Here is a 14,198-nt window from a genome sequence, read left to right on the forward strand (position 1 = left end):
CCCCGGGGGCACAGCCCTGGTACCTGTCCAGGTGGACTTGGCTGATCTGCTCACTTCCCTGGGAGGAGGTGCCACGCTCTGCCCTTTGTCGTTCAGCCTCTGCATCATGACAGTCTCCACCTTCTCCCCGAACACGCTGGACCTGCCAGGCACAGGGGGAGCCTGCTGGGAGCTGTGCCACTGCTGGCTCTGTGCTGAGCAGCCTGGCACCGAGGGGGATGAATTCCAGCACCAGTGCTGGGACGTCACACACGTCCCCAGGGCACAGACACTGCTCTGTGTCTCCTGGACAAGGCCTGACAGTCCCACCCTTCCCTTGGCCTGCCACTCTGCAGTGGCTGCTGGGTTGCCAGCCCTGGGGGTCAGGGTGTCCAGGAGGGTGTCCTGGGCATGGGAACACAGCACAGATTTGGGTGGAATCCCTTTCTCCCTCCCGTCAGCACCATGAAGTGAATCCTCATCCCAGCACTTTGCCCTCGGTCCAAAAGTGCTGGAGACACAGCTGTGGCTTTAAGGGACATTCCAGGTGGCTCCTGGAAGGGTGGCAGTGCCCTCCTGGAGCTGTGGCTGCGGGGGCTGTAGGAGTCGTGGCCAGCAGGGACACAGTGACCCGTGACAGGGTCCCAAACCCAGCTCAGCTGGCTGTGAGGGCAGGGGGTAGGGGGCTCTGGGCCCATGGGGACTCTGCTCCCCAAACACTCACAGGCCTGAGATGAGATCTGTCTCTGCCCTCATGTACGGCCCCAGGTCCTGCGAGTGGGAGATGCCGCTGGCTCCATCTGCCAGGATCTGCCGGATCAGATCCTCATCTGGGAAAGAGAGAGCACAGCCAGCGTTGGCAGGAGCTCAGCACCCAGCACCACACCAGGGCATGGCTCAGCCAGCTGCTGAACTGGGGAGGGTGCCACAGTGATGTCCTGCTCCCTGTCCTCCAGCTCCTGGCTATCCCAGCTCAGCCACAGTGCTGGGCAGGAAACTGCTGGTTCAGAAGGCCAAGTTCTCCTTCTCCAGCCATTTCTAGAGGCTCAGGGACACACTGTGGCTTTGAAACCAGTGAGGAAGTGCTGCTTGCTTGCAGCATTCCCATGGGAACACACCTCTCCTGGCTCTCAGTCCGCTGCCATCGTGGGACCACCCACTTCATTCTGATGCCCACCAGGATTTCTTCTTTCCCCAACTAAAATCCCCTCTAAGCAGACACAACCCTCGTCCCCTGCCCTCCAGAACGCAGCCAGAGATGGCAGCAGCTCTGCTGTTCTGCTCTGCCCTAGGCCAGGGGGGCTCACCTGAGGCTGAGAAGTATCGGGGCTGTCCCTGGTGAAGCCCAAGGGACAAAGTGTCCTCCTCGGTGGCCAGCGGGGCCTCCAGCCCCAGGTGGCGGCTGGCCCGGCCTCTCTTCAGCTTCTGGATGGTGTTGCCCATGATGGAGGGGTCACTCAGCAGGTCTGGCCAGCTGAGCAGAGCCTCGCTGGAGGGCCACGGCACCAGGCTGCAGGAAAACGGGAGCGGTCAGGAAAGAGGAAAGGAACTGTGTGGGAATGCAGAGGGAAACAGCCGTGGGAGACAAGCCCAGCCCTGCCAAGCACAGACTGGAGAGCTGCTTGCTCCATCTCCAGAAGCCCACTCACCTCTTGGAGTCCTCCAGGAACAGATCTGTTTTGGTTTGCTCAGAGAAGGCCTGCGGGGAACAGCAAAGATTCAGGAACGTGACACGGGTTGGAGCCTGGCCAAAGCAGTGCGCTGGGAGCTCCAGCAGTCACTGAGCTGCTCTGGGCCCACAGCCCCAGGAGCCTCCCCAGCTGTGGCAGGGAAGCTCTTACCTCTGCCTGGAGCCCGGGGAAGGTGGGGAAGGAGCTGTCAAGGATGGAGGAGTCCAGGTAGTTGTCGATCTCCAGGGACTGCTGGTCTGAGTGAGTCACTGTGTGGCTGATGGAGACCTGCAGGACACCGAGGAGGGACAGAGGTGACACTGCCACTGAGACCAGGCACAGGCACACATGGCACATCCTCCACTGCCTCCTGTGACCTGTAGGGCCACCCAGGCTGTCCCAGCTGCAAGCCCCCAGGAAGCCCCCGAGTTTGAAGCTTTTGCTATGTGCTCTCAGCCACGTTTGCTGCTCATCAGTCCACCAGCAGCTGGCTGAAATACTTCATGGGGCTGTTAATTGTGCTTAACTAGTCGTTAAATCCCCAGCTAATCCCTGTCCAGCTGCCTCAGCCAGCTCAGTTTGTACTGGGGCAGACATTAGAGAGGCTCCACTGGGCAGCTCCTGGGCTCCTGCCTTGGGTGTCTGTCACACACACCGAAATCCTGAGGGAGAAAGTGCCCAAACAGCTTCTAAAATCCATCTTTTTGGTGCCTGGGCACTGACAGAGGCCAGCAGCGATCTGGGCTCAGGGAGGGGCAGAAGGGTCTGGCCCTGGTGCAGCACAACAAGTGCAGAGCCCAGCTGGAGGAGTGAGGTCCCAGGAAAGGCAGAATTCGGCCTCCCAAAAACAAACCCGGTGGCCTCCCACCCACCTGAGCAGCCTGCAGCCATCCCCACTCCTTACCTTGCCACGAGCCATCCGGAAGAGAAATAAAATGACCAGGTAGAGAGGGTAAACCACCACGCTGGACACCAGGCCAACAGCCACCGTGTCCACACTGACGGGGATCAGGCTGGAAACGGCCACGTTGCTGCAGGGAAGCAAAGAGGGATCAGAGACAGCAGTCAGCAGGAGCATCTGGGGCTGCCAGGCAAGCAAAAAGGAGACAAAAGTGCAGAACCAGGAATTCCAGATGTGCAGAGAAGGAAACGGGCCTGAAAACCAAAATCAGACTTTCTTTGGTCATCCATTGTCCATGTCCTGGTCCCAGACTCCTCAGAACGAGGAGGGCACACTCAAGGCACAGGCAAGGAAGCTCTTCTCAGCAGGTGAGAGCTGTGTCCTGCCCCATGGGACAGGCAGGAGGGCCCCGAGCAGGGTGGGACTGGCTGGGGACAGCCCTGAGTGGACACTGTCCACCACACCCTGAGTGGACACTGCCCACCACGCCCTGAATGGACACTGCCCACCATGCTCTGCACACACCTGAGTGGACACTGCCCACCACACCCTGCACACACCTGAGTGGACACTGCCCACCACACCCTGCACACACCTGAGTGGACACTGCCCACCACGCCCTGCACACACCTGAGGTGGACACTGCCCACCACGCCGTACCACACGGCGTTGGCGCAGAGGAAGAGGAAGATGAGGAGGCAGCAGCAGGTGGCCCTCTGGACGCGGGTGAAGCGGGAGCGGGGCGGGCGGTCCCACAGGGACAGCCACACGTGCTTCTCGAAGAACCCGCGCTGCAGCTCCGCCACGAAGATCCGCCAGAAGCTCCTCAGCTCGCTCTCACCTGGGGACAAAGGGACACACTCAGGGTGGCTGCAGCACTGTGGGGACCCGGCTGAGGCGGCCACATCCGTCCCACAGACTCCAGAGTATCCACACCCCATCCACAGGGCCCCTCCTCCTGCAGTGCTCCAGGTCTGAGGATGAGCGGCTGGAAAAGCTGCCCAGCAGCAAAGGATCTGGGGATGGCAGGGGCTGAACGTGAGCCCAGCTGGGTCCAGGTGGGCAAGAGGCCAATGGCAGCACCATGGCTTGTGCCAAAACAGTGTGGCCACAGCCCCAGGCAGTGCCTGTCCCTTGTGCAGGACACTGCTGAGGAACCTCACAAGAAGAAAGACATGGAGGGGCTGGAGCATGTCCAGAGAAGGGAACAGAGCTGGGGAAGGGTCAGGAGCACTGGGAGCAGCTGAGGGACCTGGGCAAGAGGCACAGCCTGGAGAAAAGGAGGGGCCCAGGCAGCAGGGGTGATAAGGACCCAGGGGATGTGGGGCACTCACTGGCAGCAAACACCTCCCTCTCCACCAGGCCATCGTTGTCCTCGCTCTCCACTGACAGCCAGTCGTTCACCAGGAAGAAATAGCTCTTGCTGCTCTGCAGGTCCCGCACGATGACGTGCTGCAGGTACCACGAGGGGCTCAGTCCTGAGCAGGGGGAGACCAAGGAATTACCTCATGGCACACTCACCCTGTGTGAGCCCATGAAGCTGAGGGGGCACCGTCAGTGCCACGGTTGTCATCGAGGGGAGCGTGGCACAGCCAGCTCACCCTGAGGGGACGTTTATGGTCACAGAGGACAGCACATGGCGTGTCTGGGGTGGCACCTGGCCGCTCTGCGAGGGACACTCCGTGTCTCCCCACCACATCCCCCTGATCCAGCGGTTCACCACGGGCCAGGTCCCCCTGTCCAGGCCCAGCACGTGGCCCCTCCATGTCCCACCTTTGTTGTCGTGCCAGATGCGGATGCGCCAGATGCTGCCCAGGCTGCGCTCCGTGGCGATCTGGAACACGTCCAGGCTGTTGCGGTGGAAGGCGTTGTCCCCATCCAGGTGTCTGTGGCCACTTTTGTTGTCCACCCCGTACAGGGCGATGCCCACGTGGGCCGTGGTGCCTGCAGGGAAGGAAGGGGCTCCCTCAGGGAAGCCCACCCGAGGTGCAGCTGTTCCCCAGCCCTGCCTGTCACAGCTCTATCTACAAACCCAGCCCCCAGAGAGAAGCCAAACTTTGTGCCTGCTGCTGGGAAAGATTCAGAACAAAGTGATGGATCCTGGAGGATCCATCCAAAGGGCCCACAGGGCAGGAGAGGGTCTGAAGTGAGGAATAATCTCTGCCTCTGCAACCACAGCCCAGTCAGGGGAGGCAGGATGGGGGAATTTCTCTCCTGGGTGGTTCCTTCCAGCAGCAATTGCCTGTCCCACCACAACAGCTAGTGTGGAGCAGCCTGGGCTAGTGGAAGGTGTCCCTGCCCATGTCAGGAGTTTGGAACCAAAGGGTTTTTGAGGAACCTTCCAACCCAAACCATTCTCATGACCATCATCCCACAATGGGATGATGTGGGAAGCCCTGGACTGAAGCTGTGGCTCAGCTCTGGGCCCCGCGGGGAGCATTCAGAGCGTGACGTGCTGAGGTGGGACCTCAGGTGAACTGCAGGTGTCCCCCTGGGAACCAGGCATGGGAGCAGGCTGTGGGCTCACCTGATCCTCTGCCCCAGCCCGTTTTCACCAGGATCTCGTATTTGTACATCCCGTTCTTGCCGCAGAAGGGAATCACCCCCACGCGGTTCATGTCGATCACGTCCAGCTTGTGCACGATCAGCGCGGCCACCGAGTAGGTGACAAAGCACACGGCACACGTCAGCAGCACGATGTAGTTCAGCCCTGGGCCTGGAGCCTGCAGAAGAGAGAAGTGTTGAAAGGCAGCCCCAGGAGGATCCCGTTCCCATTCCCTGCCTCCTTGCTGGCCGTGGCCCCGCAGAGCTGCCAGGAGCTCCCTGCTCACGTCACGGGGACGCGGCGAGGAGCAGCTGGAGGCCCCTGGGAAGAGGGAGCAGCTGGCAGGTGTGACTCCCTGGGATCAAACAGTGCTGGGTGACAGCTGCCAGGAACCTTTGGCACCTCCCAAGAGGGGAACACGGTGCGAGGCATCCAGGCCAGGGACTAAAGCCATCTGCAAAGGTGTCTGCTTCCAGCCACGACTCCCAGCCAGGGGACACAGCCTCCCCCAAGCTGTGCCCATCTACACCTCCCAAAGGCTCCCAGATGCCTGTGCTGGTGCCAGCTTGGACATGGAACCAACAGGAGCCCATGGCTTTGCTCCAGGTGCCAACAAGCTGTTCTGTGTGTGACAGCACTGCACAGCCTCTGCTTTGTTGCACTCACGGGAAAGATGAACTGGACAGAGTTTGGGGGCACAAACAGGCTGGCCCCAAAGGCTGTGAGGTGCTGGGTCAAGCACACGGCCTGGTCTGGCCTGGTCTCCTCCAGGGGGACAATTCCTTCCGTCTTCCAGCGCTTCTCCTGCTCGCTGAAGTACTGGCACAGGGATGTGTACAGCCCCAGGGTCACCTCCACTGCCGACCAGCTGAAGTGGTTGGTGATGTTCAGGTAGTATTTCTGGATGGGGTCGTCTGTTCTGGAGAAGGCAAAGAGCAAGGAGATGACTCCCCCACCTCTGAAGGGAAACCAGCCCCATTCTGGTGGAGGTGTGCCCAGGGAAGGCATCCAGCCACAGGGGCAGGGATGCACCCAAAAAGGAGGAGAAGCCCAGTGAATGAGGTGTAATTTACACCCCTTGGCTGTGCAGATACTCAGGGGCTCCCCAGACCACCTGAGCACCCCTCACATGCATCCACAGCACAGCCTGAGGCTGGCAGGGACTGCCAGGGAGGCTTCTCTTACCTGGGTGAGGTGAAGAAGGTGTAGAGCTTGTGGTCACTTCCAGCCAGGGCATCCAGGCTGATTCTCTTGGAGGCAGAGCAGTTGTGCTCGTTGGGCTCGGGCTCATGATGGAGATAGGCCATGATGAAGGGCTCGGGCTCACTGGCCAGGTAATGCTCTGTGGGGAGGGGAAGGAACAGAAAGGGCTTTAAAAACCCCTGGGAGACTCAGCCACAGGTCTGCTGCCAGCACTGGGGCTCAGGGAAGAAGGAATGCAGAGAGCTGTGGGAGATGAGGGACCAGTGGGTCCCTGAGCACTGGATACCATTGGGCCTGCCTGGAGAGGAACTGGACAATGCCTTCCAGGCTGATGTGGCTCAGCAGAAGGGCTGGGAAAAGCAAAAGGCTTCTCAGGGCCAGAATCCACAAGCAAGGATGACACCAGGCATGGAGATTGTCCAGGACAGCCAGAATTTTGAGAATGCAGTGTGAAACCTGCTGCTGCCACCCAGCATCCCTTCCCACACTGGTTACCCCTCACACCCAGCCCTCCCCTCCCACAGGAAGGACTAACAAAGAGGTGGATTTGTCTGCCCTACCATTGAGGACTCTGTAGGTGAGCTGAAAGTGCAGTCCTGCTTCCCTGTTGTTGCTCTCCATGATCACAATCAGGTTGACAGACGCTCTTGCCTCGATGATCTCAGTGCCAGCCACGAGGTTTTCGGGCTCTGTGCTGTTTGAGATCATCACAGTGATGGCTTTTTCAGAGTCCAGGCTCCCGATGGGGATCTGCACCCCGTTGTGTGTCTGGAACTCCATGGAGGCCACCTTGGTGGACACGGTGTAGTTGCTGATGTACCCAAAAGGGAAGGGATTGGAGTCCACCTGGAACATGACTTGGATGACATCCGTCAGGTTGGAAAGGGTGGAGTTGAAGGCCTGGGGGATGGAGAACTGGCAGTTTGGTGTGTTTTCGTAGCAAAGCAAGTTAAAGGGGTCAGACCTCTTGCCTGTGGCCTTAATTTCTCCTCCCACCAGCTCGAGGGGCTCTTCGTTCAGCACCCGGGATTTCATGAGGATTCGCATCAGGCTGGAAGACAGGTTGTAGGCTTTGGGAGCCAGCAGCAAATTGTGGGAATCAGCAAGCAGCTCCTGGGGCTTGGATTCTTGTGAAACTGTATTGACAAGGTGGATTAGGTCACCTGCCAGGAGAGAAATGAAGAGGAAGTGATAAACAGCCTGGATAACTGCTACAGTCAGGAGAACACCTGACACCTTCCCAGAGAAAACAGACGAGGCTTTCCTTGCTCTCTTCTCACTGTTCCTCTGCACATGACCTTCCCCACTGGAGTGTTCATAGCACAGAGCCAAAAGCAAAGCTGTCAGCAGCTCCTGCAGCCTCTCTAATCTACCAGGTTTGGTGAGGAATACTTAATCACAACACACTTGATTGCCCTCCTGTGGAGTGAAGAGAAGCACAGCTCAGGAAACAGGGAGGGAATGGATCAAACAAACAGACATTCCTAAGCTTTTGCACTACGAAGTGCACAGCACTCAGAAAGGAGTGCAGAGGTAACATGGGGTGCAGAGAAGGTGTCTGTGCTTCCCCCTGGGTCAGCCAGGTGGGAACTTCCACACAGTGCTCCCAGATACCCCAGTGAGGCTTGACAGCCTCCTTGGACTCTGACCAGGAAGACAAGCATCTGGAAGCCATAGCTGTTACTCACTGTTTACTAAAAAGAGAATCCCCTGGAGTATTAGTGAGTTTATTAGAAGTATTAGTGAGTTATAATAACAACTGTCAGATTTAAATGTCCACAGAGCAGCTGCCAAAGCCAGGACAACCCTGGGAAAAGTGCAGGGAGAAGAGAGGGCTGGGATGCCACACTCCAAACGGCAGATGCAATTTCCTAAAAATTTGGGCCAAAGCCCAAGTGGCAGAGGAGGGAGGCTGAAAGCTCCCCTCAGCCTGCTCCTGTCCCTGAGGCTGGTCCCCTGTCCCCAGCTGCAGGACAGAGCTCACCTGTGATGTTGAGGATGTTGTCGGCGATGCCGGTCGGTGTCACCGTGCCCTGGGTGGTCTCCCCTTGCAGAATGGTCATCATGGTCTCCAGCTTGTTCAGGGTCCTTGTCAGGCATGACTTGCACACCAGCTCCTTGCTCACCACCTGCACAGGGACCAGAGTGTGACAGAGCAGGAACAGCGCAGGGAAAGCCCAGCTGGCTCTGTCCTGAGGAGACCTTGTCACTCTGAATGTGCCCCGTGCTCTGCCCAGCCCTGGGGAGAGGACAGCAGAGGCTGCCCTGCTCACCCTGAGAGTGGCCAAGACTCTTCCATCTCCCTCCCACCACATTCCAGAGTGCCAGAGTACGGGCAGGCAGAGGATGCCTGGCAGAGGATGCTTCTGGGTTGGGAAGAGGAATAAAGGGAGGAAATCGTTGCCCAGAGAAGCTGTGGCTGCTCCATGCCTGGAATTGTTCAAGGCCAGGTTGGACAGGGCTTGGAGCAACCTGATCCTTCCAACCCAAGCCATTCCAGGATTCTGTGATTCCAAATTCATGTTCCCTGGGGTGCACTCCTAAGGACCAGGCACATCTCCCCTCCGGGACCACACAGAAACCAACCAGGAAGGGCTGGATGGGATCCTCCATCCACTCCACGACCTCCAATGGAAGCAGGATTTAACCCCAACTGAATCCATTTCAGGGTCCAAATCCTCCTGAAGGCTGTGGGAGGAATCCTGCCACTCAGGCACGATGGATGTCCCTCCCTCTGCTCCCAGATGTGTCCAAGAAACAGAATGTTCCAGCCATGGCCTGGAGCTTCCTGCACTCTCGAGGGCTGGATGGGAGGGACTGAGGCAACACATGGAAGCTGTTACAACCCCGTTCCTAGCCCTTATTCATCTTTTTTCTTTTAATCATCATAGGATTCAGCCCTGATTCACCATATGTTTCGGTCAAGAATCAAAACAGCATTTGCAGGTCTTGAATTCCCCCTCTGCTGCTTTATTTGTCAACTCTGAGAAGCCAGGACAGACTGTGTGAACTGCAGTCAGGAATCAGGGATCTGGGGAAGACACTGGCTTATGGGGAGGAACCACCCAAGGGCAGCTCCTACTTACGGAGGAGAATTGACCAAGAAGTCCAATATTCTTTTTTTTATCCCTCCAGGAAAAACTAATTCTGATTTTTCCTCTCCCTTGTAGGTAAAACCAGAAATGTACCAGCCCTGATGGACACTTGTGCAGGAAAGGAATGTGTGAGCTCCACTTGTCTCAGCCACTTGGGAAATTTTGGAGTACTGTTTTCCTAAGCTTTTCATTCCAGCCCAGAGCACAAAGTAATCCTGGAATGTCTTCTTTTCCCATGGAATAAAAATTCTATTTCTAGCCCTAAGCTCCCACAGCAAAATCAAGTCACGAGGCAGGAGGAGGTGGGAGAGACAGAAACAAACTGGTCTAGCATGGAATGGGATGTGCTGAACCCCAAACCCCCGACAGAGGGGAACAGAAGGAAGGGACTTTTGAGGTTTGCAGGCTCAGGAGGGAAGGGAGCTGGACCCTGAACCCTAAGCCACAGATCAGGACTCTGGGTGGGATGCAGCGCCTGCCCATCACAGACCTGCCTGCAGGGCCGAGGTACCTGACCACTCCCCAAGGCAAACATGAGGGAGGGTGTGAGGAGGAGCCAGAGCAGCCTGGCTGAGCACCAGAGCACGAGGGCATTACACAACTGGGCTCCCTTCCCTCCTGAATCCAGCAGGCACCAGCCCCAGCACTGGCAATGGGGGCTGCCAGGATCACGGTGCTTCCAGTGAGCAGCACAGCAGAGCAGAGAGGGGTTTCTCATCTTGTAGGGCACAGACAGGGCTGGGAGGAGAATCAGACCTGGGCACTGGCCCCTGGCCCAAAGCAGCTCTACTTGTGTTACTCCTGATGGGAGCCCAGCTTGTCCTCAGAGGTCCTGTGATTCCCCCAGCAATTTATTCCAGTGTTTCTAGAGGCCCTCTGCTCTGCAGCCAAGCTGGGAGAGCCAGGCTGGAAATGAGAAAGCTCTGAGGAGACCTTAGAGCCCCTTTCCAGTGTCTCATGGGGCTCCAGGAGAGCTGGAGAGGGTCCTGTGACATGGGATGGAGGGACAGGACAATGGGGAATGGCATTAAGCTGGAAGAGGGTAGATTAGATTGGATATTGGGAAGGAATTGCTCCCTGTGAGGGTGGGGAAGCCCTGGCACAGGGTTCCAGAGAAGCTGTGGCTGCTCCTGGATCCCTGGGCGTGTCCAAGGCCAGGTAGGATGAGACTTGGAGCAGCCTGGGATGGTGGAAAGTGTCCCTGCACATGGCAGGGCGTAGAACTGGATGAGCTTTAAGATCCCTTCCAACCCAACCCATTCCATGGTTCTCCAAATCTCCAGCCTGCTGCAGCTGCCAGCCAGGGCAGGCACCAGAGGAGCAGCACAGAGCTCCCAGGGGCAGAGCTGGCAGCACCCAGGACGTCACCACAGAAACCCTGATGGGGCAGACAGTGACATTTGTCCCCCCTGCACGTGGAGGGGGCCAGGCAGGCACAGCAAGGACTGGAGGCTCAGGGCTGGGGCCGTACCGTGCACTGTGCCAGGGCAGCTGAGATCTGCTGGATGTCATCCACCGTGTTCACCTTCAGAGAGTTCAGGGTCTCCGTGATGTTGTTGCGAGTCCAGGTCCTGAGCTCGAATTCCTGCCCAGCCTCAGGCTCCAGCAGCACGGATCGCTCGTACTGCGGGGGGAAAATAAAACAGCAAGAGTTGAGGAAGGTGGAGTGAAAATAACAGAGTGAAGAGCAGTTTGAGCTGAGCTGAGCTGAGCTGGAGTCACCTGTTCCCTGCACTCCACATCTCCTCCCTCCGCTTCTCCCCAGAGGGATCTAACGAGCTGGTTTTCCAGCAGAACTTCCTCGATTTCACTTCTGCTCTCCAAGCAATTATCTTAACAGGGACTCAGCAGCTAACTAATAACTGGAGTGCAGTCCTTATCCAGCTTAGCAGGGTGCCTGTGCTCAGGGGGATCGTCCCTGCCTGGGTTCCAGGTGTGCAGCAGCCTCTTCCTGGGCAGGGAAACAGGAATACAGCCCCGAATTCCTGCCCTGCCTATAGAGATCGTTGTACAAAACCAGCCCCAAAAATTCTCCTGGTGATTGCAAGGACCTCTGGAGGCCCCTCTTGGGCAGAACGAGCTGTGTTACCTCATTTAAGATGGTGATGAGGGCCAGGGAGTACTCAATGACCTGCTGAGGGTCCCCTTGTTTCACCAAGCCCTGGAGCACGGTGTCAGTCTGATTGTAGAGCCAGTGGGAGAGGCTGGGGAAGCCCTCGGGGAGGCCGATTTCCATGGAGCTGCAAGGAAAGAGGGATTTGGGTGAAGTGCAGCCTGGGCTGGAAGGGAGAGGAGGGGAGGCAGGTGGGTGACCCACAAAGGCAGCACTGCCCCATTTGCAGGAGAAACACCATGGAGCTGCAGCCTGGCTCCTCACTGGCCCAGCCCTGGATCTCCACGATCCCAGGAGTCTTTTCCCACTTAACAATTCCATGATTCTATGCAAGCAGTTAAACTCCTGGGAAAACATCCCCCTCAAGCAGCGATCCACGAAGCCTGGGATTCTCTGTGAGCGCTTCTGCTGAGCCTCCCCTCCCTTACCTGCCACGGCCAGGAGGCAATTCCCTCACCCAGGAGCAGGGCAGGGACCCCCAGCCACGAGCCTGGGATGTGGGAGCTGAGGCTGAGGGCTAGCCCAGCCTGCCAGCCGCTCCTTACCTGTTCACAGCCACCACGGTGGCTCCCAGCTGGTCCTGCACCAGCACGGCCACGGACACCTGGAAGCCGCTCTCGTGGAAGCCGGGGGGCAGGAAGGCGCCGTGCTCGGCCCGGCTGCCCTTGTACACGCAGAACTCGTGGAAGTGGCCGGGGCGGTGGCGTGAGGCCAGCAGGATGTACACCAGCGGCCCCTCCGTGTCCTCCGTGTCCTGCCAGCCTGCAAGGGAACCCCAGCGGGCTCTGACACCACCCACAGACACCACCCCAAAGGAGCTGGCACTGCCCCTTCCCTCCCCTGGGCTGCCCCATCCTGCTCAGCCCTTCAGCGTGGATGGGGTTTGGAGCAGCCTGGACTAGTGTGAGGGACAAGATCTTTGAAGACCCTTCCAACCCAAACCATTCCAGGGTTCTCTGATGGCTCTCTGGACCAGCAAGGGTCTGGCAGACTGTCCCCAGAATGAGGACAGCTCAATGACTCCATCAGGCTGGATGGGTGCCTTCATTCTCTCTGAATTTTTGTGACGTTTAGGGGTTTCTCCTTGGGTGTTTGGGATCTGTTTTGGATTTAAAGGGATTATGAAAAATTCACGATCAAAATAAAAATATAAATAACTGTGCTGGGACTGGGAACAGCACTGACAAAAGCCACAGCTTCTGTACAAGCCCTGCAAAGCCTGACTTTAGACAGAGGCTCAGCCCTCCGGCAGTTCAGCATAAGGAATAATTTGGTCCAGGATAAAACCTGCACAAAGCTTTCCTTGGAGCTTCCAGGAATTATGGGGAGTTCCACAGGAGCTGGGCAAATTCACTGTGTGTTCACTTCAGTGAGTCCCAGTGAAGGTGCTGGCACTGCCACTGTGTCCTGTGTCTGTCACTTCAGCTTAAAAACAACCACTAAGAGCTGAAATTCCCACCATTCCAAAGAGGAATCGATTCCAGCACTATTCTGGATAGCTCAGAACATACCAAAGTTACAACCACATCACCCTGAACAGGTTTCTGCTGCTCCCCCAGTTTGGTGCCCAGCCCCCTGGAAGCAGCAGGATTCATCCCCTCCCAGCGTGGCTTCCCGGCACCGTGCACAAACAGCTCTAACCTCCAACACTGAGCATTTGGGGAAATCTGGTTTCCAGAGGCACTTAGTCCTTGGCCCAAGGCTACGGGACATGGGCCAGGCCACTTTTCCAAAGCTGGGCTCGCTGCTGCTGCCTCTGCAGCTGGTTGGGAAGGTGGCTCTGGTGGGAACACCCAGCCCACACAGCAGAGACGGCCCCACTGCTTTGTCTTTTGATTCTTCCCACATACTGTGACTCAGTTTTGGGCACCACCTTCTTTTTCCTGCGCTGAAATACCCAGTCCCTTCCACAAGAACTGGCCTGGCCTGGATCTCACCATCCACCTAGGTGAGGTAGGAATTTTTAAACTGCCTGCCCCGCTACCAGCAGCTTGAGACCTTCACAATTCGGGCACACAAAGCTGCTCATGGTCCAAACCACTGCTGAGCCCAGCCCTGGGGTAGGAGCTTGGGGTGAAGGGAACATCTGTGTGAAGAGCAGGGAGGGCTGGCAGGTGCTCTCACCTGCACACTCAAAGTGCACCTTGGTCACCAGCGCCCGGAGGGGTCCCTGGGGGGACAGGCGGCAGGACCCCCCCACGGGGGGCTGGTTGGGCAGCAGGTCGATGGAGGCAAAGCCTTCCTCCCCCGTGGTGAGGTCTGTGATGTGCAGGGTGAAGGTGTAGCCCTCGCCATCCCTCAGGGCTCCTTGTCTCAGCACCAGGTTCATCCCCGTGTCGCCGGTGGACGTGGTCGTTTTGTCCAGGACGAGGGACTTGTTGTTAAAGCTGTGAGCTGCCCACCTCTGCAGGGATGGACGGGGCAAAGACACCAGAGGGTTGGTTTAAAGCTGAACTTATGTCCTTAAAATGTTTTCAAATTGAGTCTTTTATAAAAAGTAACAGATTTCTAGTGGGAGCGTCTGCCAAATTTGCAGTTGATAATTCAGCTTTAGTCTTGTGTGCTACAGCAACAAGAACTGGAACCTTTCCAAAATGTCTGGTGGGAATATTTCCACTGTGAGATCTACTTTAGTTTCTGGGATTACATCACCCTCCAACAGAATATTTCATAATACAGAGTACAAAACACA

General features: G+C 57.4%; 1 protein-coding gene across 1 annotated transcript in view; it reads right to left on the reverse strand.

Moving 5' to 3' along the window:
• The window catches only part of PKD1 (polycystin 1, transient receptor potential channel interacting), a 78,999-nt gene that overhangs the window by 10,068 nt on the left and 54,733 nt on the right, over window positions 1-14,198 (reverse strand). The window contains exons 18-35 of the mRNA XM_086853923.1: window positions 13,631-13,910; window positions 12,052-12,268; window positions 11,483-11,633; window positions 10,865-11,017; window positions 8,283-8,427; window positions 6,859-7,461; window positions 6,281-6,437; window positions 5,762-6,014; window positions 5,078-5,273; window positions 4,324-4,494; window positions 3,885-4,028; window positions 3,181-3,391; window positions 2,554-2,680; window positions 1,821-1,937; window positions 1,629-1,678; window positions 1,287-1,489; window positions 704-809; window positions 24-142 (exon numbers count right to left, since the gene is read on the reverse strand). Coding sequence (XP_086710049.1) covers window positions 24-142; window positions 704-809; window positions 1,287-1,489; window positions 1,629-1,678; window positions 1,821-1,937; window positions 2,554-2,680; window positions 3,181-3,391; window positions 3,885-4,028; window positions 4,324-4,494; window positions 5,078-5,273; window positions 5,762-6,014; window positions 6,281-6,437; window positions 6,859-7,461; window positions 8,283-8,427; window positions 10,865-11,017; window positions 11,483-11,633; window positions 12,052-12,268; window positions 13,631-13,910 — 3,403 coding nt within the window. The remainder of the gene's footprint in view (window positions 1-23; window positions 143-703; window positions 810-1,286; window positions 1,490-1,628; window positions 1,679-1,820; window positions 1,938-2,553; window positions 2,681-3,180; window positions 3,392-3,884; window positions 4,029-4,323; window positions 4,495-5,077; window positions 5,274-5,761; window positions 6,015-6,280; window positions 6,438-6,858; window positions 7,462-8,282; window positions 8,428-10,864; window positions 11,018-11,482; window positions 11,634-12,051; window positions 12,269-13,630; window positions 13,911-14,198) is intronic.

Source organism: Cyanistes caeruleus, chromosome 17, assembly GCF_971803275.1.
Source record: "Cyanistes caeruleus chromosome 17, bCyaCae1.hap1.1, whole genome shotgun sequence".
Taxonomy (NCBI): domain Eukaryota; kingdom Metazoa; phylum Chordata; class Aves; order Passeriformes; family Paridae; genus Cyanistes; species Cyanistes caeruleus.